The sequence below is a fragment of the Siphateles boraxobius genome, unplaced genomic scaffold (assembly GCF_051911475.1).
Source record: "Siphateles boraxobius isolate OS27281-9 unplaced genomic scaffold, OSU_SipBor_1 22, whole genome shotgun sequence".
Taxonomy (NCBI): Eukaryota; Metazoa; Chordata; class Actinopteri; order Cypriniformes; family Leuciscidae; genus Siphateles; species Siphateles boraxobius.
In genome coordinates this window covers 30,689,429-30,715,059 of record NW_027508833.1, presented here as the reverse complement: position 1 = coordinate 30,715,059, position 25,631 = coordinate 30,689,429, and the positions used below count along the sequence as shown (strand labels likewise).

At 38.5% G+C, this 25,631-nt stretch overlaps 2 protein-coding genes across 6 annotated transcripts in view; one reads left to right on the top strand and one right to left on the bottom strand.

Moving 5' to 3' along the window:
• hhat (hedgehog acyltransferase) overlaps window positions 1-25,631 on the top strand; it is a 75,463-nt gene that overhangs the window by 27,433 nt on the left and 22,399 nt on the right. Inside the window, exons 10-13 of one of the 3 annotated variants that reach the window (XR_013206679.1) lie at window positions 3,306-3,507; window positions 3,630-3,774; window positions 14,814-14,938; window positions 19,474-19,603. Coding sequence is in view for 2 of the 3 variants with exons in the window: in XM_077239642.1 (XP_077095757.1) it covers window positions 3,306-3,507; window positions 3,630-3,774; window positions 14,814-14,893 (427 nt within the window). In the remaining variant the exon portion in view is untranslated. Of the gene's footprint in view, window positions 1-3,305; window positions 3,508-3,629; window positions 3,775-14,813; window positions 15,993-19,473; window positions 19,604-25,631 lie in introns of those variants that run through there. The other 2 variants (XM_077239642.1, XM_077239641.1) reach the window with 2 other exon arrangements.
• Window positions 23,277-25,631, bottom strand: part of kcnh1a (potassium voltage-gated channel, subfamily H (eag-related), member 1a) — a 56,011-nt gene continuing 53,656 nt past the window's right edge. For 2 of the 3 annotated variants that reach the window (XM_077239638.1, XM_077239639.1), the window contains one exon: window positions 23,277-24,294. In XM_077239638.1, coding sequence (XP_077095753.1) covers window positions 23,440-24,294 — 855 coding nt within the window. In that variant the 3' untranslated portion in view covers window positions 23,277-23,439. The remainder of the gene's footprint in view (window positions 24,295-25,631) is intronic. The other variant, XM_077239637.1, reaches the window with a different exon arrangement.

Below are 25,631 nucleotides of genomic sequence, written 5' to 3'. Positions count from 1 at the left end.
TTATACATCATCTAAAAGCTGAATAAATATGTTTTCCATTGTTTGGATGGTTTGTTAGGATAGGACAATATTTGGCCGAGATCCAACTATTCGAAGATCTGAAATCTGCGGGTGCAAAAAATATATAAACATTGAGAAAATCGCCTTTAAAGTTGTCCATTTCTGTTTGCGCTTTTGCTGAATCAACTCACACAAATACATTTTTTAAATATTTACGGTAGAAAATTTACAACATATCTTCATAAAACATGATCTTTACTTAATATTCTACTGATATTTGGCATAAAAGAAAAATCGATAATTTTGTTCCATGCAATGTATTTTTGGCTATTGCCACAAATATACCCGTGCTACTTGTGACTGGTTTTGATGTCTAGGGTCACATATGATGGCTGAAGCAGAGGCGCGTGTCTGTTTTCACGAGAACTAGATCAACATTGTGAACGGAATTCTACACAACTTCAGTGAAAACACCAAATGATCATGCAATGGGATAAAATTGCTTCTCTTCCCAGCAACACTACCATGAAGTATGTGAATATTTAATTAAGTCAAAAACAAAAGGTGTAAGCAGGTATCCATATTAAATACAGTTCCAGCAGACTGAAAACGCCATTAAGGCGACAACTTTTAAAGTAAAAAAAAACATTAAAATTTACGTAAACGATGAAAGCTTCTTTTGGTTTCTCGGTTTGATGGATTTGAGCAACCATAAACGACTCAAAACATAGGCATTTTGAATTTGTGATAGTGCTTCCTTTGTAGAAATCTGCTTTTCGCACCATAGCAGTGACGTCATGTGCAAACAAGCAATAGGTCCCCTTTAAAGTATTTTTAAAAAAGTAATTTTTTTCCTGAGATGATTAAACTGAATTTTCAGCATCATTACTCCAGTCTTCAGTGTCACATGATCTCTCAGAAATCATTCTAATATGCTGATTTGCTGCTCAAGAAACATTTCTTAATATTATCAATGTTGAAAACAGTTGTGCTGCTTAATATTTTGTGGAAATTTTACATTTTCTCAGGTTTCTTTGATAAATATGAAGCTCAAAAAGAAGTACCTAGTTCTGGCATGAAACTCTAGATGGCGCAGACTGATAAGTCTCTGACTCATTTGGTAGCGATCACATCATTATCTACATAACACAGCTAATTGACCTATGGCTAAGCCAAGCCCCCTCCACTCACTCGGACAAACGGCGCTATATTTAGTTATGTTGAAGAGGAGTGAAAAGGCTACATGTTTTGCTAAAAAAAAACTGGCAAAGTTCCCCAGTTGTTTTGGTAGAAAGTTGTCTAAAATGTTGTGCTTTAATATGTAATTAATGGTTCATGATCAAATTAAATATGTATAGGTCTAAGTTGCATATGTTTCCAGGACAAGCCTTTTTACCAAGAGTAAGTTACCTCTCTGTTAGTTTGGTGCTACAGTATTTACATGAATCATTCAGCACAACACTGCTAACATTTGTTATCTCGGTTATTTACAGATACGTTAATGAAGCTAAGTGACATGATGTACAACCCAGGTAGAAGTTAACGTTTTCTAATGTTAGGCTAACGTTCGCCTAACGTTACGTTAGAGATGTTAAAAATAACGTTCAAATACGTTGTTGACTTAACGTTACCTTAGAACAGTTGTAGACATCCTTGTTTAATTTATCCACGTTTAGTTTGTGTTGTGGTCTACCGCATAACTTAATCCAGAGCAGACACTTATCTCCGTAGTGTTGAGATGTGGCTTAATTTGGAAAGGGTAAAAAATACACACTGTCGCCCAGCCTCTCGGGATACCTAGTGTCGGAGTTACATGTACTCCATGCACACCATTTGAACATTTTAAACCTAAAATGACAAGAAAAAACATATAAAATCGAATGAAAACTGACTAACTGCAATGCATTTCAATGGACGTGGAAGCAGAGAATGTCCAAGTGTATTGGGAGCTATGCGCACTGTGATTGGCTTATCGCATTTTGGGGCGTGCCTCAGCCATAGGTCAATTGGTTGCTGTTGCATCAGTGTCCAATGAGCTGTGGCTCAATATTCAAACAAATATTGGGTGTGTTTCTGGTAGCAGTCTGCAGTGTTCTTTCAGAAACCATCCCCTTTCCCCAGCTCCACCTGTATAGATCTGCTGCGGTGGTTATTTCATGTATGTTACATTTATGTGCAGCAGCAGAATATCTTACATGCTTACAGCATCATGTCTGTGAATGTATTGGCAGTAGCAAGTCTCGGTATTCGCAGCAGCGTAGCAGATCTATACCGCCAAGACCAAATACATTAATTGCCATCTCTATTACCATACCAATCTCCGGAGAGTTGTCATGTCAGAACAGCATTTAATTAAAATAGAAATCTTTTGTATCATGTCAATATATTTACTGTAACCTTTGATCAATTTAATGCATCTTTCCTGAATAAAAGTTGTAATTTTTTTCAAAAGATATTTTTGGAACGATAGTGTATATGCTTAAAAAAAACACTTTGCCAAAAGCAAAATAAACATAAAATAAATTCTCTGACGACACAATTTTTCTTCAAGTACGCCAAGTCTTGTTTTAAGAATATTTAGATAATTTTGCTGGAAAACCAGACTTATTCAGAGCATAATATTGCTTCTCTCTAATTGTATTAGATGAAACTCTCAACAAGCCTTATCAGTAAGTCCAGTTAACGTGTCAGTGAATTCACAAAAATCCTATCCTATTAGGGGTCATATAGAGGAGTGACAGACACATAAATGTTGAAGAATAAAAATAGAAGAGCAGAGATTTTTTAAGTGCGATAAAATAAAGCACAGTTGATCTTTTTTTCTTGATCTCTATACATACGCTGTCAGCTGGAGCCATGGTCAAGAGCTAATCTTATCCTCTTCACTATCTCTCTCACAGACACACAGATGAGTCAAGTCCTCCACTATCCCAACAGCCTCATTAGAACAGATTGGTGCTCTCTCAGCCCTGAAATGGAAACTACTATACTGCTGTAGAGAAAGATCGGGTTTAGTTCAGAATTCTCTCTCTATCCTGCTGTCATTATTATTAGGGGAATGGTAGCAGTTTTACAGACAGTATATAATCTTTTTTTTTCACACATTAACACACAGAGAATGCCCCCTCAATAAACACATTAAATAATATCTTGATGCAAAAAGGCTTTTTGAAGGATTAAGGGTTTAAGGGGCAGAAAACATAATTAACTCAATATTAAAACTACTTAATTGTTAATTGTCAAGGTGGGCTAAAAATAAAAAAATGTTTAGTCGTTCATATGTGTGTTTTTGTATGTGCTTTTAGGTACATATATGTGCCGTTGGGAGGCTCACGTCATGGTGTGTTCCGGAAGATTGTCTCCACTGCACTGGCGTTCGGGTTTGTGTGTTTCTGGCATGGTTGCCATGACTACCTGCAGTACTGGGCCCTTCTGAACTGGATCGGGGTCTTGGTGGAGAATGTTCTCGCACTCCTTTTCTCCTCTCGTCCTCTTCATCACACTATTGTGAGTTCACACAAACGCTCTCGTTAAGTATCGGCTTTAGATAAAGTTCAGTTATAAGATCACTCAATAAATGCCACATAGCACAGCATAAATAATAACAAGCACTTTTGATCTGGTCTTAGGTGTGCTGTTTGTCACCTCGGATGCAGAGGCGGGGCCTAGCTCTAATCTCCGCCCTCTCCACGGCTCTTCTGATTCTCTCCAATCTGTTATTTCTGGGCGGGATCCACGTGGGTAGAATCTTCTGGAAGAGGGTGTTTGTCCAAGGTGGGTCATTTAAATATATGCACTCTCTTACAGATTATCATTAAGAAAAAGAAGTACACTTTAGCATACTTTTAATAAGATACTACAGAAATAATATACTTTTCAAAAAATGTACTTAAGTGTGAATAGAATGTAATGCTTTTGGACACTTATTTACATGTTATTTACAATCAAATGAAATAGTATTCAATTCAATTCAAATTTATTTGTATAGCGCTTTTCACAATACACATTGTCTCAAAGCAGCTTTACAGAAAGTGCATTTCGGAAATGTACATCGAAAAATACAGTTAGTTAATCATGTATTAATTTATGGCATAACATATCGCCGGCTTTGAGTCGTCTCTTCACAGGCGTCGAGTCGTCTCTTCACAGGCGTTGGGGCATCTGAAGTCTCCGTGAGAGGCTGGATACAAACTGGAGCTGACGAATGCTATTTACCTCGGGACTAGCGTCCCGAGATAACAGCAGAAAGGCAGATGGGAAATAATTAGCATAGCTGATGTTCATAATGTTAATGCATTCGAACTGATTCAGCAGTAGTATTAAAGGTTAAGCATTAAGTGAATGCTTGGTTAAAGAGATGCGTCTTTAATCTAGTTTTAAACTGGGAGAGCGAGTCTGAGTCTCGAACAATATCAGGAAGGCTATTCCGGAGTTTAGGAGCTAAATGTGAGAACGCCCTCCCTCCTTTAGTGGACTTAGATATCCTAGGAATGACCAGAAGCCTCGAATTTAGTGATCTTAAAGAGCGCGATGGATTGTATGGCGATAGAAGGTCTGTTAAATACACAGGAGCTAAACCATTTAGGGCTTTATAGGTCAGTAGGAATACTTTGTAATTGATACGTAACTTAATAGGTAACCAGTGTAGAGATGATAAAATAGGTGTTATATGATCATATTTTCTTGATCTAGTAAGAACTCTAGCGGCTGCATTTTGCACTAACTGTAGCTTGTTTATTGAGGATGCAGGACAACCAGCTAATAAAGCATTACAGTAATCTAGTCTCGAGATCATGAATGCATGAACTAACTTTTCTGCATCAGAAACAGATAGCATGTTACGTAGCTTAGCAATGTTTCTAAGGTGGAAAAAGGCTGTCCTTGTAATATATGAAATATGATTTTCGAAAGTCAAGTTGCGGTCTAGTATAACACCCAGGTCTTTTACTGTAGTGGATAAAGTAACAGGACATCCTTCTAAATTAAAGTTGTATTGTAAGGGATTTTGTGGGTAGTTTTTTGGACCAATAAGTAGTACCTCCGTTTTATCTGAATTTAATAGCAGGAAATTACACGTCATCCAGCATTTTATATCATTTAGACACTCTGTCAATTTAGATAAGTTAGTGTTTTCATCTGGTCGTGATGAGATATATAATTGAGTGTCATCAGCATAACAGTGGAAATTAATTCCATGTTTTCTTATAATATTACCAAGTGGCAGCATATATATTGAGAATAGCATATATATTGAGAATAGTATTAGTTTAAATGTATATCAAAGTGTAACCATTGATTTTTCAACCCGCTTTGTTTTGTTATGCTGTCGGTAGTATATGTAAATGAACAATGTTTACTCGTCCTACATACCTGGACAGAGAAATGTACGTTTATTTTTCAGACTTTCCCTCACAGTGTTCTCTCAATATTTACTATTTGTTGGATCCTTCACTGGAAACCGAAAGTAACCCACTCCCGCTCAACGTTTACTGAATTCTTGCACCGGCGAACAATACAAGTCGACACCATTATAACTAAAGGTTTGCTAAGAAGTATATCCCAATAAAGCAGGGCCGGCACCATGAGGGGGCAAAACAGGGCATTGCTCCCTCAGATCTAATTTGTGCCCCCTCAGTTTCAATTTGTCCCCCCTCCACCACCAAAACGTGATTAATTTTAACCCTTTGATGCGTGCAATTAGAAAGTTCAGTACGTCACTGATAAATTCAAACATACAGTATTCCATATTGGCTACTGATGGAAGCTGCAACAATAATCCTTTCAATTATAATTTGACAATTATAATTTAAAGTGTTTTATTCATATCAGATACACATTGTCTAGGAAACTAAAACATTTATTCTATTCTTCTCCCTGTTCACTGGCCACTTACTTTTATGTATTTTGGAAGAAAAGGATAAATTTACATGATGTAAATCCGTCAGATGCGAATCTCTGAATTGTGGTGCAAACTAACATGGCGGAGCCCATTGCGTATTATAGATCAACTAACATAATCATTAAAAGGTGTTTAAACCGCAACTAACATGATTATTAAAAGTTGAAATGACAAAGCACATTCACTTTCACATATTTGACCATCGAATATATATCATATATGTCATGATATAATTAACAAATTTGTGCACTGGCTACTGCATAGCCAGCCAAGTTTTATTGAAAGCCTGTTTTGTCAGCGGTGAATTACACCTTTAAATAAAACTTAAGTACATCATAATATGTAATTTCATAAAGACTTGATTGTCTTAAATATGACTATTGTCTTAAAAATATTAACTCTAAATGTAATATCAAATAACACCCTACAGGTAAATTATAATCAATTACTTTACATGTGCTTTAGTATGTTATTTCACACATCAAAATAAGTGTTCTTCTTTAGTGTGACAAAAGATTTTTAAATCAATCATTAGAAAGTGCACTTTTTTAAAAGTTTGTTAAGAAACCATCATGAAAGTAGATTTAAGTGACTTTTTATTTCAGTAATTTCATATTATCTGCAAGTAAAGTTTTTAGAAATATACTTTAAAGATTTTAATTACACATTTCAAGTGCACATTTAATACAATTCAGAACAATTATTATCTGTTAGATATTTGTAACCACTGATGACAAAGTGTTTTTAAACTCTGGGAATATGAACGTTTTAACCTTTTAACATTTAGTGGGTCACGTTAAGGCAATAATTCAGAAGGAAAACTGTAATGTAATGATGTGGTACTGCCTGTCATTTCATTCAAAATCAAACACAAATGAGATGAAATTAGCAGATTTTGAAGTGCTCCGAAAACATTTGTGTCACTGTTTTGGGGTGCATATGAGATGTTTCAAATTATTTCATAAGATTGTTTTTAGGATTTGATTGGTTTATGAATTATTATGCTTTTAATATACAGTAGGGTTTTAAAGTCTGGCCACATAAAAAAAATCAGTGATACAAAATCATATTTATTGTCATTGCCTGATGCTGCCGAAAAAACTTTTGTGCCACCGCCTTAATGTTGCCACAACCCAGTGTGTCGAGCTCGGCATTTCTGACTCGAATGGGGGACACTGTGACGATGACGCGCTACCCTGGGCCTCCCGGGGCACAACATCTCTCATCTGGGCTGATCAGCCCAATCCTGCATTCCCCGAAAAGGACTTCTTCGCGGGCAACCTCCCGCTCGTTGACGAACCCACCGGTTCTGGTGATGATGACGACGCGGGCCTTCTCGGGGTCTCTGAGGACGAGGAGGCCCTCTGGCGCTCCCTAGGTCAACGCCCCCGCGGCCTTGCCTCGGTCCGTCCTCCTGGAAGTGTGTGAGCGAGTGGACGCTCGCCTCAACATTGACTGACCGGCTCCACAGAGCGCCACCGACATGACTGGAAAGTGCTGGGACCCCCTCCTGGTCCGAGGAAACAACTCCTCCCTGTCCTCACAGCATGCGCAAAGCACATGAGGCACAACTGGAGTGACCCAACTAGAGTTGAAGGATATGGCGGCCCTCGGCATGGGTGATTCTCCCTGCTATCGATCCATCAATCGCCATTCACCTCAACCCAGTCAAGGGCGGGCTGCTCGCTCCCCCGAAGCTGGTCTTGCCTAACAAGATGGACCGTTTTTCTGCCTCTGTGCACCAGTCCGCTTATAGATCCTCTGCCTTGGCTGTCAGGAACGTGAATGACTCCTCCCTCCTCTCCGCTTACCAGGCGGAGATTTTGGACAACTTAGGCCAACAGCTGGACAAGGGATTCCCCTCACCCGCGCTGCGGAAGGAGATCATTACTGTTAATGATCTTGTCCTCCATAATGCTCGTCAGGCCGTCCTTAACGTGCGGGCGCTCCGTGGCGCGCTCTGTGGTGGGAGAGCGCGTGCTCTGGCTGAACCTGTCTGGCCTCCCTGACAGTGAGAAGAGGCGCATTGCTGGCGCCCCGGTAGAGCCCGGCTGGGCTTTCTTTAGCCCTGCCGTCGCATTGATGCAGTAACAATGTGACAACAAGAAAAAGGAAGATGAGGCCGTCAAATTATGCCGTCCCAGGAAGCCGGCCCCATGCCAGGCGCCCCCTGCGCATTTGCCTAACCCCCTGTCTCGGGACATAACTTCTATCAGGGCAAAGAAAGGCCCCGCAACAAACCCCTGCCACGACAGAGCAACCCACCCTCTGCTAAGCCCTGGGGAAAACCGACTCCTGCCCCGGCAGGAAAACCCTCAAACCCTACCCCCATCGACTCAAAACGCAAGCGGCCTGCCTGATGTTCGGCCGAGGGGGGCATCGAGTCCACGCTCCGGATCCGCAAGCTCTTTGGACTCTCTTCCTGCCCTAGAGCCCCTGGTCAAGAGACGGAGGGGTTTCTTATGGAGGGGTCAGCCACCCAAGAGGGTGGGTAATGAAATAAGGCCCCCTTGCAAGGGGAATCCCATATCCAAGCAACGCCTCTCACATTGGCTTGTGGACGCTATAATTTTGGCATATGAATCGAAGGGAGTGCAGCCCCCAGGGGACATCAGAGCTCATTCCACTAGGGCAGTGTTTCCCAAACGGGGTGCCGCGGCACCCTGGGGTGCCTTCTGGCGAGAGCAGGGGTGCCGTGTAAAAACTCCATTAAACATTTTAAAATTGCTAAAATGTGTAAAAAAAAATAATAATAAATGTATCATCAATCTCGCATCGTCGGAAGCGTCTAATAACAACAAATAATGCACACAAATTCATAATAAAAAATGCAAATCATACGTTTTCTGCGTTCGTTGAATTGCGATTTCCGCATGATTTCATTCTCGTGCTTCATTCCCAGCGTCCACACATAAAGCTGCCTCTTTTTCATGGCTTGTTGCGCTTACGGTCAAATACACACGAAACATTGTCACAACGTCCGTCTTGCCGAATATTCACAAACACATCGGTTATGTCCGTGCTGCTGTCAACGGTAACGCGTGCGATTAATGTTTTTCAGTTTAACGCGTTAAAAAATATTTAAACACAATTAACGCAGCATCCGTTTTTTTCTGTCATCCTTTGGCTAGCGTTACATTATATAATCACGTTCTTATTCATGCAAATGCTTTTAAACCATGCAACCGCGAAAAGACAAAAGAGAACGCGCTGTCTGTGAATGTCCTGCTGACACAGGACGACGCGCATCGCGTGCCAGAATTGACTTCTCTTTCGTGCTTGAACGAATAATAACACACAGTTATGCCAAAATGTCCGTTTTGTTGAGTATCCTCATGAGAGCAGTCTTAAATTAGTTAAAGTCTTAAATTAGAGTTGTGAGAAGATGGGACGCGTGTGAGATAATCAAGTGCAGCAGTGACAACAGAATCAAAGAACAGGTAACAGAGAAAATTACTCACTGCTCTTGACTAAAGAACGCTTGTAGCTTTAATAAGGATTCATCTATATTTCATTTATAATTTATGCAGTGAAGACTGTAAAGTGTTTGATAACTTCATTCAATTTCTGTGTATTTCCTGACATCAGTAGCAGTATTGGTATCAGTGATACTGGGCTTCATTCATAAAAAAAGATGCCATTAAACAATTATTTAAAATATACTTCTTTATGTTGTTTATACATTAATTTGGAGATTAACTGTGAAATTATTACATTATAAAATATATTAAAAACAAGCTATCTTGTGCAATTATGACAAAGTTAGCCCAATATAAAACACAAATAGGCCTACACTGAGTGAGCAAACATTTTGGTGAGATTTGAAATGGTAATTGAGCAATGTTTTGCTGAATTATGAATAAAAGCCTTAATTAAATATGTCATCATGTAAAGTGATCTCTGGAGAAGAAATTAATGATTTCCTAGACTTTAAATGGATGGACAAAAAAATTGATAATATTAAAAAATATCTATATGTCAGTAGGCCTATATACGGCAGTTATTCCCTGTGGTATTGAAAATCAATACATTTCAAGGTATAGTATCAAAGTAGTATCGTGACAACACTAGTGTAGGGTGCCACAATTTTTTAAAATTTTCAAAGGGTGCCTCGACTGAAAAAAGTTTGGGAAACACTGCACTAGGGGCTTAGCCACCTCTTGGGCTCTGTTCAGGGGAGTATCACTGCAGGAAATTTGCTCTGCTGCCAGCTGGGCTTCTCCCCATTCGTTTGTGCGTTACTGGATTCTGGATTCTTACGAGGTTCTGGATGTCACCAGAACCTCGGTAGCTCATTCGGTTTTGAGGGTGGGGTTGTCTTAACCCTTCCTTCTCTTGTGTGAGCCAAACACGTTTCATGTCCCGCCTGTACACAGCAGTTATGTGTGTGCGTCAGTATGGCGGGTTCATGATTATGGGGACGTCTTTCTCTGGCTTACAGAACCTCACTGTGAGTGTATTGGGCAATCTGGGAGCTGTCCATGTCTCTCCCATAGGTGGATCTCGAACACGAGATGATGAAAGAGAACAATAGGTTACTGTCGTAACCCCGGTTCTCTGAAACATCGAGTGGAGAGATCCATCAGCTTTGCCCCACTTACCGCACGAGAAGCGAATATACTTACTAGAGAACAGCAGCGCATGCAGGCTTCTGCAGGTAAGGGGGGTGGGGCCTTACCTTGCATTGGCTGAGCCCTTCTGCTGTACACCCTGTCACAAAGCAGCTTTTAGACTTTTTGTTTTTTGTTTTAAGTCAGAAATGACAAGCAGGCAGCTTCACGCACTACAAAGCCAATGGAAACGGATAAATTGTTTTCCCCAATCCAACAATTGTTTTCAGATTATGACGTGTGTCGCTCTGTCTCTATAAACATTCTGTGTAAATGCACATTTTTGTGATTTTTATGCCATTTCAGATTTGGTTTTTATGCCGCCTTTTCTGTGTAAATATGCCTTTTAGACAAAGAATGGAAAGCTAAAGGCAGGTGAATGTCTGTCTGTAGTTCTAGAAACTGCTATTTATCCGTTTGCCACCGGGTACCATAAACGCCACAGAGCCTTAAGAACGGTCGCCATGGTATCATTCATTCTTGACATCTCTGAAAGGTAGCCGTGCTTATCCCACCCGCCCCCTACAGCAACTGTCAGTCAGATTCTGAGCCAAAGGTTTTTGGAGGAGCTGCGGGGTACAGAAAAGCTCAGAGAGAGACCTGCTGGGCACAGGAAAATCACAGAACCCTGAAGTTATTCATGACTTTGTCCACTATAATTCGCCATTTATTATAAGAGGCATATCCTACTACTTTAGTTTCATTTAATTTGTTATATTAATTAAACTTATTTGCACTTTTTTTGCAAAAAAAGTTCAGTTGCAACTTTGCAGTAGTTTAGTTCTTACATACAGAATTTTTGGCTCCCTTGATAAATATGAAAAAAGAAGCCTGTGAAAATAAATCTGCATTGTTAATCATTTTGACCTTTTTTTCAAGAAAATTACAGTCACAATCCATTGAAGTAAAACAATTGAAAATGGGTGAATTTGTTTCATTATGAAATAAAAAAAAGTTCTCTAATACACATTGGATACAATTAATGGCACCCTTTTATTAAACACTTTTTGCAACCTTCTTTTGCCAAGATAATGGCTCTGAGTTTTCTCTTATAAAGTGAGTTTGTAGAACACCTGACAAGAGATCAGAGAGCATTCCTCCGCACAGTCTCTCCAGATCCTTCAAATTCCCAGGTCCTTGTGTATTAGAGGACCCCAGCCCCCCCCAAACATATACACACACACACACACACACACACACACACACACTGTCTCATTAGTTTTACTTAAATGAGGTGTGATATAAACTCACATTAGCAAGAAGTAAAGTCAAAATTGCAAGATATAAACACGCAATTCGTTCAAACTTGCTTTTTACTTGTGATTGCAAGTTTATATCTTGCCATTCTGATTTTATAATTTGCAATTCTGACTTCTTTTTTCAGAATTGTGAGAGATAAACTTGCAATTGTGAGTTTATAAAGTCCAATTCTGCTGAAAAAAATACACTTTTTTTCTCAGACTTGCGAATTTATATTTTTGCAATTCTGAATTTATAACACGCAATTGTGACTTTATATCATGCAATTCAGACTATAACTCGCAATTGTACGTTTATATCACACAATTCTGAGAAAAAAGTCCGAAATGCGAGACATAAACTTTGCAAATGTGAGAAAAAAAAGTCAGAATTGTTTGCTAAAAAGTCTCAATTACCTTTTTAATTTTTTATTCTGTGGCGGAAACAAACTTCCATAGACAAAATTAGACATAACACACACTACCTCTGAGCTCCTTAATTTTCTAGCCAACTTTTTTGTAGCCTTTCTGCTTCATTGCAATGTTTTGTGTTTGTACTTGGCATGACAAAATACATTTAGTGGCCGAAGCTGTGACTCTTGCACCTGAAGGACAAATGAGGTGTAACCAAATGCAATCCACAACTCCCTTCTTTCATTTGCTCTTATTTACTTTTGTTCCATCATTCTGTTCTTGTCCCTGATGCAACAAGGCAGGTCCTTTTAATGAACCCAGCAGAGAGACAGACACCCACACACACACACCCACACCCACACACACACCCCTGTCTGGTGTGTTTTAACTGCTTTAGACTCTTGGTGTACATGTTGAGGGGAGCCATGATTATAAGCATCTCCTCAGTCTCATAGATAGCTTATAACATATATTGTACACTATATACGCCACTGATAATAATTTGGAAATAAATTATATAATAAAATATATCTCAATGATAATTTGAAAATGTATAATAATTTTATTTGCATCTTGCAATACATTTATACAACGATAAATGGGAGTAACAGAATCAAAATTGATTAATACAAGGGAGGGAGAATGTAACACAAGTACTGCTACCATAACACATATCCATAAGTACTAGAGGAGCAGACATATAAGTGCATTAGTTGAAGTGCTTCCGGAAAAGGTGTTTCTTCAGACGTTTTTGAAGATCATAATGGGTTCTGCTGTTCAGGTGAAGTTTGGAAGGTTATTTTACCACTGGGGTATAGTGAGTGTAAAGGTTTTAGAAAGTGACCCAGTGACAATATGGACGGTTGTTTATTTACTGACTGCAGGGGGCAAATGTGAATGTAAATGTGATGAGTGAATACACCCACGTGGTCTAATAAGATTTCATATTAGGTTATAAATCGGAGCTCGTGTGGGGGAAATGATCCCTGTATACTGCAGTAATCTATTGTAAATGGTGCTACATACTGTAAGCAATTCTGTACTAAGAAAATACCAGACTTCCATGTGAGTAAATAAATATGCGTCGTCATAAATTTAGAAATTGCAGGGCTCCAAGGTGCGACTTAAAGTGATTGCAAATATGGACAAAAAACGTTTCATCTAATTTTAAAATACATTTCAATTGGGGGGGTGTAGACCTGAAATAATCCGATAAATGTTTATATATAAATAATTTATATATTATAAATATGAATTAAGCACTTGAAATAGTTGAACACAGGTGCAGTACTTTTGCTCTTTAGACACAGTATGTCATATTGCTTTTTAGATATGTCATCAAGGCAAGATTCGTGAACCATTAACTCATATGAACAGGTGTAACAATGAATTTTTTGACCTATCAAATTCTGTGACGATAGGGTTAAAGGTGCTGTATTTATTCTATTTTATTTACTGTATTAAAGCATAAAAATACCATAATATGTTTACAGAGATTTAGGAAACATGCTACGTTCACATATTTGTGTCTCCGAAAAACAATGCTACAGCCCGTTATTCTACTTTTAAATGTGCGTTCTGGTCCAGAATATCTGTTTTTGTTTTAGTCTGTGTGATCCCGCCCACTGCCAATTTACCCAATAGTTTTTCGACACCCTAGGTTGCCAGTTGGCATAAAATACAGCGTATTGCGGACATGAAAGCCAGCAATCGAACTGGCTCAGAGAATTCGGAATGTACTCGACCTTAAAAGCTTCGTAATCCATCTAAAAAGCTCTAACATAGGAATATTAAAACCGATAAATCAAAGGATCAACGAGTAGGGGTGGGGGAAAAGACTCTCCAATATTTTGAATTAGGACTACAGAACTCATTTCAACCGCTAGCTGTCAATATTACATACTGCACCTTTAAGGATAAAGTTGGTGGATAGTGTCAGCGTGACAACAGTGCCTACAACGGTCACAGAATTCAATAAGTCATAGAATTCGGTATAACACCATTTCTTTTTAATCAAATTAAAAGAATAGTTCAAACACCATTTCTTTTTAATCAAATTAAAAGAATAGTTCAAATAATTAGCTTGATTTTGCTTGAGAATTAGCCATTGGAATCATACTTGAGCAATAAATGAATCGTTCAGATCCCTTAGTGAGTTTACAACTGACACCCTTAAAGAATCATGAGTCATTTTTCAGGTTTATCCAACAGGGAACTGGTTAGTAAGTAGACAGATTAGGTTTGTGAAACTTACATTTGTCTACTTTTTGCTTGTATGACAACATGTAATAATTAAAGATACATTCACAACACAGATTTGAGTAAATTAATGTTTTCTATAAAAATTCTATTCTAGAATTTAAAAAAAACCACTATTCTAATATGTGGGATAAAAATATTATTGCATACTGTTTAACACATGAGGTCCTAAATGTTTCATTCCTGATTTTTTTTTTCTGGAGCCCTGTATGTGTCTGTCCAGATACTGTTCAAATGCCCTCAGGGAATTAACAAATCCAGATACAGCCTCACTTCCTGTTTGGTGTCTGCTTAACTTGTTTGAAGGATTTAAAATACAAACCACAATATTCTTCCTGCTTACCTTTGTTTTGGACAATTCAAACTCTCTCTTCTTCTCCATTTCTTCAACAGGCTGGTCTTCTGTGGCCGTTCCAGTGGTTGCTTTTCTCTATTGCTTTGCTCAAGTTGGTATTGAGTGGGACATGAGATGACAACACCGCTCAGGGTGGAATCATGGGAAGGCAGAAAACACAATGGTATTTAAAGTTTTACAATAGTTTCGACCAGTCACAATGTGGACAACTATAACATTCTTTTCAACTCCTCCAAAATCATATGTTTGTTTAGCTATGCTGTATTTGAACATTGTGTGTGTGGAAATGAAATGGTGTGAATGCTCCAGGTGTGTGTTTGATGGTTAATCCTGGTTTATTTATGAGTTGGTCTGAACACTGATGGTGGCACATGTCTCTGATCATCAGCCAGGATACAGCCTGACCATTGCTCTCGCTCTCTTCCTGTCGCTCCATCTGTGTATGTTTCCATCCTCAGGTTCATTTTGTCCCTATGATCTTTCTTTTCCTGTTCTCGGTCTTGTCTCATTCATTTTCTCTTTCTCTTTGTGCATCTATACTTCAATCTTCTTACTAACAGCTCAAGCTGCACTGTGTGGTTAATTAGATCAGTGATCGGCTAGCCTGGAGTTTCTCCTTTATTAGAGAGAGGTAAGACGTGCATGTGTGTTTCAGTGGTAGGAGGGATTACACTTTAAAGAGCTTTATCTCTGCAGTGTACCTTTATCAGCATCAGATTAATCTTTCATAATCCCTTCACTAAATCTCTCTCTCAAGTTAAAATTTAGTGTGCTTTATTGGCATTATGTATTACCATATGCTTAAAAAAATCCATATTTCCACCGCAGCAAAAAAGCAAAGAGATTTTGCAATACAAAATAATACTGCAAGTTTACAAATAAGCAAAATACAACAAAAAATATATAAATGTAAATGATTATTATTATAGTATATATTGTTAAAAGTAAATAAAGGTGCACTCAGTAGTTTTTTTTTTTTTTTTATCGATTTTGCTATGATTGCAATCCCTGTCTCTTTCTCTGTGATATGATGTTATTTTAGGAGATGGTATGGCAGAGGTCATGTGTGACCTGCCCTTTCTGTGAGTCATACTGAAATTGCTTACTGACACCACACATTACACAGGTCCTTAATGTGCATGCAGTGCTGGTCAGAATTATTTGCCCCCTTGGTAAATATGATCAAAGATGGCTATAAAAAATAAATCTGCATTGTTTATCCTTTTGATATTTTTTTTATTTTTTTAAAGCAAAAATCTAACCTTTTATTGAAGTAAAATAATTGAAAGTGGGGGGAAAATCACATTATGAAATAAGTGTTTATCTTCAAAACACATTGGGAACAATTATTTGCCCCCTTTTATTAAATACTTTTTGCAACCTCCTTTTTCCAAGATAACAGAGTTTTCTCCTATAATGCCGGATGAGCTTGGAGAACAACTGACAAGAGATCAGAGACCATTCCTCCAGACAGAATCTCTCCAGATCCTTCAGATTCCCAGATCCATGTTGGCGCTTCTTGCCTTCAGTTCACTCCACTCATTTTCTATAGGGTTCAGTTTAGGGGACTGGGACGGTCATGGCAGGAGCTTAATTTTGTGCTCAGTGACCCATTTTTGTTTTGATTTTGACGTTTTTTTTTTTGACCTTTGTCCTGATGGAAGATCCAAACATGGCCCGTTATATGATTTCTAGCAGAGGCTGTCAGGTTTTGATAGCTGTTATCTTGAAAAGAGGAGGTTGCAAAAAGTATTTAATAAAAGGGGGCAAATAATTGTACCCAACATTTATTTCATAATGGGAACCCGACACACACACACACACTTTCAATTATTTTACTTCAATGAAAGATTATATTTTTAGAAAAAGGTTAGAAATTTTTTTTTGTGTGTGTGTGTGTGTGTGTGTGTGTGTGTGTGTGTGTGTGTGTGTGTGTGTGTGTGTGTGTGTGTGTGTGTGTGTGTGTGTGTGTGTGTGTGTGTGTGTGTGTGTGTGTGTGTGTGTGTGTGTGTGTGTGTGTGTGTGTGTGTGCGTGCGTGCGTGTGTTTTTCTCAGCACAGGTCACTCTGCTATTAATGCATGTTGATTAATTGTTATGTAAAATTACACACTCATCAGAGTATATGTAATTGCTCAGTTAAAAAGTCAGTATTTCCCTCTCCTTAAAGTCAGCATGAAGTGGCCATTTTTTCATAATGTGGTATTTTTGTTATTGAAACAATATTTAATGAGATTTTAAATATTATGGATTTCATTTTATTCATTGGGAATAAGCTTGGATGATGAAAAGTGGGCGATACATACCATAATGGGAGCTAGACCTGAAGTTTTGCTAAAACAATGGCTAAATAGCTATTTGGCGCTTGGTGAACATTATCAAGTTTCTAATAGTTATTATGGACAATTTGATTTCTTTTGAATAAGTAAACCATTCACATTCACATTGATTTCATGCTGACTTCAAAGCTGATGTGCTTTGAAAAGTAGCTTTAATCTTCTAAAAGAATGAGAAATACTTCAATTGACAGCAATCAAGTAAAGAGAGTATGGGCGCAAATACGTATATAAAATATTTTATTGTCATAAATAATATTTTACAGCAATTTTACAAATTTTGTCTTTGTGCTTTACAGTAGTAGTAATGTCCATGTGAAGAAATGATTTCTGTGAGGATGTTTCAGTCAGTGTATAATGGCCATGCTGTCTGCTGAATACATCTGAAAGTGTTAAGTTCTTAATTAGGGCTGTTTTTAAAGAATGACCATTAGAAGGACCTTTGTGAGCAAGCATACAGACATGTTTGTTCTTACAAACCCTGTGCTTTGATAGAACTGCACAACTCCGTTTGGACTTCAGTATCAGTGTTAAGGACTCTATAAAAATACTCATTGTTCCCCAAAATATTGTATCGTACACGTCAAGTTTCTAGTCAAACATATATACGTTCATGCAGCAACACACAAACTAATTTGCTGTGTGTACAATTGCGTGTTTGGTTGATTCTCACAAAATCGGTCAAAAACATGTTCAGTTCATATTTCACCCCAAATTCAAAAGGAAAAATTAAGAAATTATATTTTGCATAAATAGATACATGCCTTAAGATTTGAATGTTTATGTTTTTATAGTTTTACATTTAAATTCATCATTTTATGCTCAGTTCTCAGTACTGTATTGCAAGAAAAAATACTTATGGTGGTATTCTTTATACTAAATTGTGTAATTTAGGTTTGATATTAATATTTAATAATATTTCAAATGAATAGTAATATTTATATTTAATCAATTATTATTATTATATTTCATTTAATATGATAAAACAGTCCTAAAGATTTATTTAATTTACTTTATATAAAATGTGATTTCTTTTTTTGAATTTATTTTTTTTGATTTTGGGATAAATAGGATACTTACTCATGTCATGTAGGCTTCTGTCAAAGAAACCCGACCATAGAAAAGTGTTTTTATCGTGGACTGGTCTCTAATGTCTGTTTTGTTGAGACTCGAGACGTTGATTCTCAAGTCTTAAAAACTATTCAAACTGCCTAATGCAAATCTGAGATCTGTGAGGATCCATATTCCCTACTAAATGCAAATTTGGACTCACTCTCTCACCAAGAGTCAGACAGATCTGCTACAAAGACTGAATCCATTAGCTCTATGGGGTAAGAGGCAAGAGATTAAATACTCCTGCTGTAGAGGAGTACTTATTTTTAATGGTAATTTATTCCAATTTTCCTTTGTATTTACCATGCATGTCTTAACCTTATTTTAAGTGCAAATCAAGCCATGCTGTTGTCGTATTTGAGCAAATCAGTCACGATCAGATGGTAACGAATCTCTGTAAGTAAACCATGCTAGTATCTAAGGGCTTTGCATCTCTGCCTAAACAAATGAACTCTGTACAATCCTCCTCAATCTCATTCTCTCTAACAAAGAAAAAGTGCATTCTCTGAATGTTAAAACTCTTATTGCTGTGCTGCAGAGGCATGCAGTGACATCAGGGCTGTGTTTGTTTCTTATTATGTTGATTACATCATGTGGTCCAGGTTAAATGTTGTATCTGAGCTGGAGAAGCGTGGCAGGAATAATCCGTGGGAAATACAGCAGCAATGATTATTGCTTCAGAATGAGCTCAGGCTGATGCTTTACATTCCAGTTTACATGGATTTGCATGTCAGTATTGTTATTAATATTATTGTAACATTCATATGTCTTATTTAAAATCAGTTCTGGGTTGCAAGATACAAATGCTAAACCTTTTCCAATTTCTGCTCAGTATTTGGAGTCTAAGCAAATGACCCATAATATTGAAGATAATTAAGATGTCATTATTGTAAAACAAGCTCTGAAGCATAAAATAACCTTAATGGGAATTGTGCCATTTAATACTGTTCCTCTGGTGTCTTGCTGACAGAATGAGATAATTACCTCTAAAGGGCAAAATATATATATAATATATATATTTTTAAAGAAACTAGGTTTTTTTTTACAAAATTTTCAGACTGTACAAAATGTACCTTTGTTGTAACAGAAATAAATCTTCATGTAGGAAAAACATGACGTGTGGAGCTTCTTGTCTGTCTTTCCCCAACAAAATATTTTTTTTAATTTCTGATGTGATGTTTGATATGACCTTGGTAGCTTTTTGGTTTTATGTCATTCTTCTGAGTCGTGTTTCTTTATCTCTGCTCTCAGGTAGTGGAGAAGCAGTGAGGTGATATACTGACCTCAACACATCTCCTGTGGACCTGATAATGACCTCTCTAACCTGAGAACATCTCACAGCATGCTAACATGTCCCTTGACCACTCATCTGACACACACAGTATGTTCATTACCACAATTCTACACACACACACACACACACACACACACACACACACACACACACACACACACACACACACACACACACACACACACACACACACACACACCGCATTTATCAGAGTTTGTATGGTCAGGCACTCTCTTTCTAAGATACAAATGAGAAAACCTGAAAGATTAAGCATCATCTTATTCTGTGACACAGATAATCAGGTTTGGTGATGTTGTTCTGAATAGAGAGGCTTATACACGAGACTCGATTTCTGTGTTCCCCCCTGGACCTCGTTATGGAAATTAAGATGGAGTTGATATGGGAGAGGGACGCTGGAAAAGAGAGCAAATTAAACAGCTATTTATATCTTAGCCATGTGATTAACAGATTAACTCCTAACTTGCATTAATGCTTTATTTAATATAATAATAGGGGAGACTGGGACTAGCTGTCACAACTACTGTATAGTGAATATTTCCTAAGGTTGTTTAATTTTTTTACAAGGCAATTTCTCTGTAGACACATACCTTAAAGTCTTGGATACCAAAAAAAGGCTTTTGACAAGCAACCCCAGTCTCCCCTGCTGACTAATGAAAAGCTAAACAGGGCTGGTGTGAATATAATGCCACATCTTCAGTCTTGAATATGTAAAAACATCCAGGAAGGGGGTCAGAATGAGCTCTCAGACCATCACCCCTCTTCATTCCTGAGATTCTTTGTGTTTTGATGTACTGTGGTGTTGTGACAGAAATCATATGTATATTACATCCATCATCCGTTTTTGGTTAACAAAGCTACAATGCGCAACAGATCGGAATAATAATAGTGCGCCAATGGTATAATATGTTTGTGTGCTTTCTGGAAGACCCAATCATTGATAAAGAAACCACATACATTCTTTTGTTTCACTATTTTCAGTGTTATTTTATAAAACTTGGGCACTGCAATCTAGCAAGTCATTAATGAACTTGCTTGAAGATGCCTATTGTAGACCAAAAAACGTGAAGATCCTTTCACATGACTTGCATCAACATCTACAACTCCATTAAACATCATGCACAGCATTATGTTTGGGGCGACAGTGGCTAAGTGGTTCATGTAGGTTGTCTACAAAACGAAAGGTTGGTGGTTCGATCCCCGGTTCCACCTGACCAAGTGTTGAGGTGTCTATGAGTCTGTTGTATGAATGAGTGCGTGAATGGGTGAATGTGAGGCAACATGTAAAGCGCTTTGTTGGCCATTGGGTCTGTGAAAGTGCTATATAAATGCAGTCCATTTACCATTTACCATTACTTCTGAACAACATTGTGAGAAGGCCACATGCTGTAAAATAACACTCAAACTTCAACAATTTCACACCATGTCAAAGGAATATCCATTGACAGTATAAGGACCACTTGTGTAAATGAAAATCTTTTATTTTTTTTTTTTATTTTTTTTTCACACATTTAGGGTGTTCACACTTGTAGTTTGGTTTGTGTGGTCCAGACAAAAAAAAAGTGTCCTGGTCCGATTCTCATTTTTTTCACTGAACCAAAAGGGATATATGTTCACAACGTGATTGGTCTGCTTTTATGACATATTTCCTATTTTTAGACACAACTTGCTAAACATCTAAAACAGTGCTATGGGCTGGGATAAATGCGCTCGTTGTGTGTGCGTAGCCTGCATGTGATGGTATTTTGACCAGCTTAGAACTCATGAAGAGCTTATAAAAAGTGTAAAGGAGTCAAAACAGCGACGGGAATCCCTCCGTTACACACACAAACGAAGATTTGCTGCATGGAGACGTGGTTCTAATGCCTGTACTGAACTGTGATGGGCAACATTGCGACTATGATGAGAAAAACTGATATGCATGAGCATTCAGTCCTTTTTAGGATCTTTTTTTGGTTTGTTTACGTGTATTTGGTCCGTGTTGTGTTCATCTATCATTCGAACCGCACTAGAGTTTGTTTGGAAGTGGACCGAGATTAATCTTTTTAAGGGTTTCGGTCCACTTGTTTGGTGCGCTCAAGGGTTCGGATGGCAGCGTTCAAATGAACCGCACTAACAGACCAATCGAATCAAACATGCCAAGTATGAACACCCCCTAACTGGACCAGCCTAAGAAAATTTGGTGTAATTTCAACAAATTTGATAGGGATGCACCAATATTAATATTCTGATGGAGATTTATTAGTTGATAATTAAAGGGTTAGTTCACCCAAAAATGAAAAGTCTTCCATTTTACTCACCCTCAAGTCGTTCCAAACCCATAAGACATTCGCTCATCTTCAGAACACAAATGAAGATCTTTTTAATGAAATCTGAGAGCTTTCTGTCCCTGACAGCTACGCAACTACGACTTTTAAGCCCCATAAAGGTAGTAAATACATAAAGTAATCCATGTGACTCCAGTGGTTAAACCTCAATTTTATTAAGTGTTCATAACATTTTGGTTAAACCACTGTAGTCACGTGGATTAATTATGTCTCTACTACCTTTCTGGGGATTGAAAGTTGTGTAGGGTGTCAATGGAGGGTCAGAACGGATTTGGAACGACGTTAGGGTAGTTGTGGTGAATATTACATTTCTATATTTTTGTCAAAATTAATAATAAAACATTAAAAAATAAAATAATTGTAATGCTAAAAGTGAATTTAGGCATCACAACATTATAATGTACACAATGAAAATGGATATTCATTTCAGAATTTGCTACAGATTACAATTAACAGTCTTGTTAAATTAAGTTAGTTAAAGACAAACTTCAAGTGAGCATTAGATGATGTAAAATTAAATGTAAAAAAAAATATGGGAAGTGTACATGTACTGTACAATTAAATATCCAATATTGGGAAAAAAAACTCCAATGACCAATATGGTACCGATATATTGTGCATCCCTAAACATGTATTATACCACTATTGTCAGCTACTATTTTATAGTTTGTTGAGATATGCATTGACGCAAGTGATGTAAAGGACCTTAACAGCTGCTGCACTTCAAAATCCCAGAAGAGCTCATTAGTTTCTCCAGTAACATTTACAACTCTTGGGACAGTAGTTGATTTGTCGTTGTACAAACACGTTTGTCTGGGGTTTCCATGGTTCCTGGGATGCGCTCTGCTTCTTCAATCTTTCGGCTCGCAGCTCAAATCCACACAGTCACATATTTGGGCAAGATGCTTAGCTCTGTGATTCCTGATAAAGGCTCATGTCCAGCGGTGAGTTACCCAACAGGACGGTGCAGTATGGATCTCAATACTAGAAATACTGCAGAGCATGAACAGCTGTGTGTGTGTGTGTGTGTGTGTGTGTGTGTGTGTGTGTGTGTGTGTGTGTGTGTGTGTGTGTGTGTGTGTGTGTGTGTGTGTGTGTGTGTGTGTGTGTGAGAGAGAGTTTGAAAGAGAGAGGGGAAGACTTGCTACATGAGCGGATCTAGAAGGGCCCGCACTTGCAGTTGGGGACCGTGCATTGCCATGACAACCATCAGTCAGAGTGGGCCCTGCGGCAAGAGCTCTCACTGTCTGTCAGCCTCGCAGGACTAAAACAGGGAGCAGTTCGACACAAAGAGTGTCTGTGTCACAACTAACACACCATATCTTTGGTTTCGCAGATGCTCTGCCTTGGGATGAGACACTCTTCTCCTTTCCAGTGTCTTATTTCATCCTTTCTCTAACTCATTCTCTCTCTCTCACACACACACACACACACACTCACTCTAAGAGTGTCTGTCATGATTTTTGCTGGCACAGATGTCAGAAGTAGTTCCATTTAAAAAAAAAAATTTGTTTCTCAGAGAAATTTTCTGAATAATTTCCCTTTCAAGAAGAAAGAAGCTTACCTCTCTCTTTTTCTTCAAGGGAATATGTCCTCCTTGTCTGTGTCTGGTGATGTCGGTCGTGAGATCTGGAAGAGCGACATGGGAGAGGTCGGAGACTTTCTGCTCCTTAGCAACCTCAATACCTCAGCAACCTGTGTTTCCAAGGCAACCATTCGGTTACCGAGCGCCAACAGCTCCTCTTTAAGTTCAGTACGGAGTTCCAGGAGTGAGGCGTGCAGCGTGTGTTCGGGAATAGGGGGGATAGGTGGAATCGGAGGAGTTTTTCCATCGGGTAGGACTGGGCTTCGGTCTACAGGGGTGCGTACGCCACCCTCGTCCAGCCTTAGGTCGCTTTTGGTGATGCCGCTGTCGCAGGAGTCGGTCTTCTTCAGTCCGCTGGGCTCTGAAGTCTTTGCGGAGCTGCTCCGCTCTGGGAGAGTCTCCATTGATTCCGCTTTAGGGACGTTCCCCCAGCTCTCTGGCTTTGCAATGCTCTCCCTAAACCTGGCCCACCCTCGTGCGCGTGGCTCTGATGTCCGAGGGATGTTTGGGACAGGGGCACTGAGCTTGGCCTGGTCGAACGCATCCAGGGTGCGTTTTTTGTTTGGGTGGAACGGGATGGGCGTGGCTGGGCTTTCTGTTACTGTGACGATGCTTGTGGTGGCGACCACATCTTGGCTGATGACTTTGTTGTGGATTTGGCCCTTCTCAAGATCAGGGTCATCGGGATTGGGCTGCCCAACGGCAAGACGGGCTTCCTTCTGCTGGCGGAAACGCTGGAACAGGCGGCGGACAGGATGATCGGGAGGAAGATTCAGCGGGGCCTCGTTCTTCCTCCTCTGCCTCTCCTCTTCCTCACGCTTCACGTCACTGATCTTTCTGAACACAAGCTGAAAAGACCGTTAGTTAAACATACACATGTGGTCGGGAGACCATTAAACATGCATAATACAAATTATATAAATATTATATTATATATAAATTATATACTATAGTTCATGCATTCCCTGGGGATCAAACCCATGGTCTTGGCATTGCTAGTGCTATATTATACTGTTTGAGCTTCAGAAATGCTTTAGCATAATATAGTTCTAAAATATGAAACATCATTTTTAGAATATCTAATATAGTTCTAATGCGGCCTTATGTCTCATGCGGAACGTAGTAAGTAGTGTAGTTCTAAAAAATGTAAACTATATTATTTAACAAAATATTCAAATTTAATGTAATTTTTTTAATCAAACTGACCCCATTCTCAACTGTTTTTGACCATAAACAAAGTAAATGTGGACTATCCCTTTACCACAAAATGTTAAAACAAAATGTGGTCAGTCTCTCTATGTACATTGTGCAGATAGCCAGTCTAAATAGGAAGTTCTACCCAGGATAAGCTGCAATGTGAACTAGTCTTTGAACTGATAGCCATAAGTCTAGCTCTGCAAGATTATGCAATATATATAGACTTCAGCAGGAAAATTACAACCATTCCAGGTGTCTCCTGTATAGTGAGATTACACTCGCTATCCTGGAGACCCGGCGCCCGGTGTTGTGAATTTTGCAAGATGTCCTAAGTTCTAATTTATTTATTGGAGCTCATGTATATTTCAGAGTTGAAGGCTTTTATTGCGCAAATTCCCAAAGTCAAGCTTCTGCTATGTGAGTGTCTGCTCAAATCTCAGTGTGTGGGTCTGGATGTAGCAATTTTATTCTCTCCCTCTTCTATCTCTCTCTCTCTCTCTCTCATATGCATACACACACATACTGGCATTCAGTTTTGATTGGCCCAGACAGTTTGTGGAAGGGTTTAATAATTATAATGCTGAAAAAGCTTGTTAAAAGGTGTGTGTGTGTGTGTGTGTGTGTGTGTTTAATAATTATAATGCTGAAAAAGCTTGTTAAAAGGTGTGTGTCTGTGTGTGTTTGTGTGTGCGTGTGTGCACACCTCTGCATACTGAGACAGTTTGTTCCTGTCACTATTACAAGCTGGACGATGCATTTGTATGACTCCATCTTCAATATGTTAATATTCATTATGTCCTGAATATTCATTAAGTGGGACAGAGTGCCCAAGCATCTGTACCACCAATCTGTCTGTGAAATTACTGGGAACAGAACAACACATACATGCTCTAGTCGTCTTGTGTGTAGTAGAAGAGGATGGGTTGTGGACACTTGCTTGGTTTGTGTGGAATTTTTTATTTATTTTTTTATTTTTTGATTGACCATG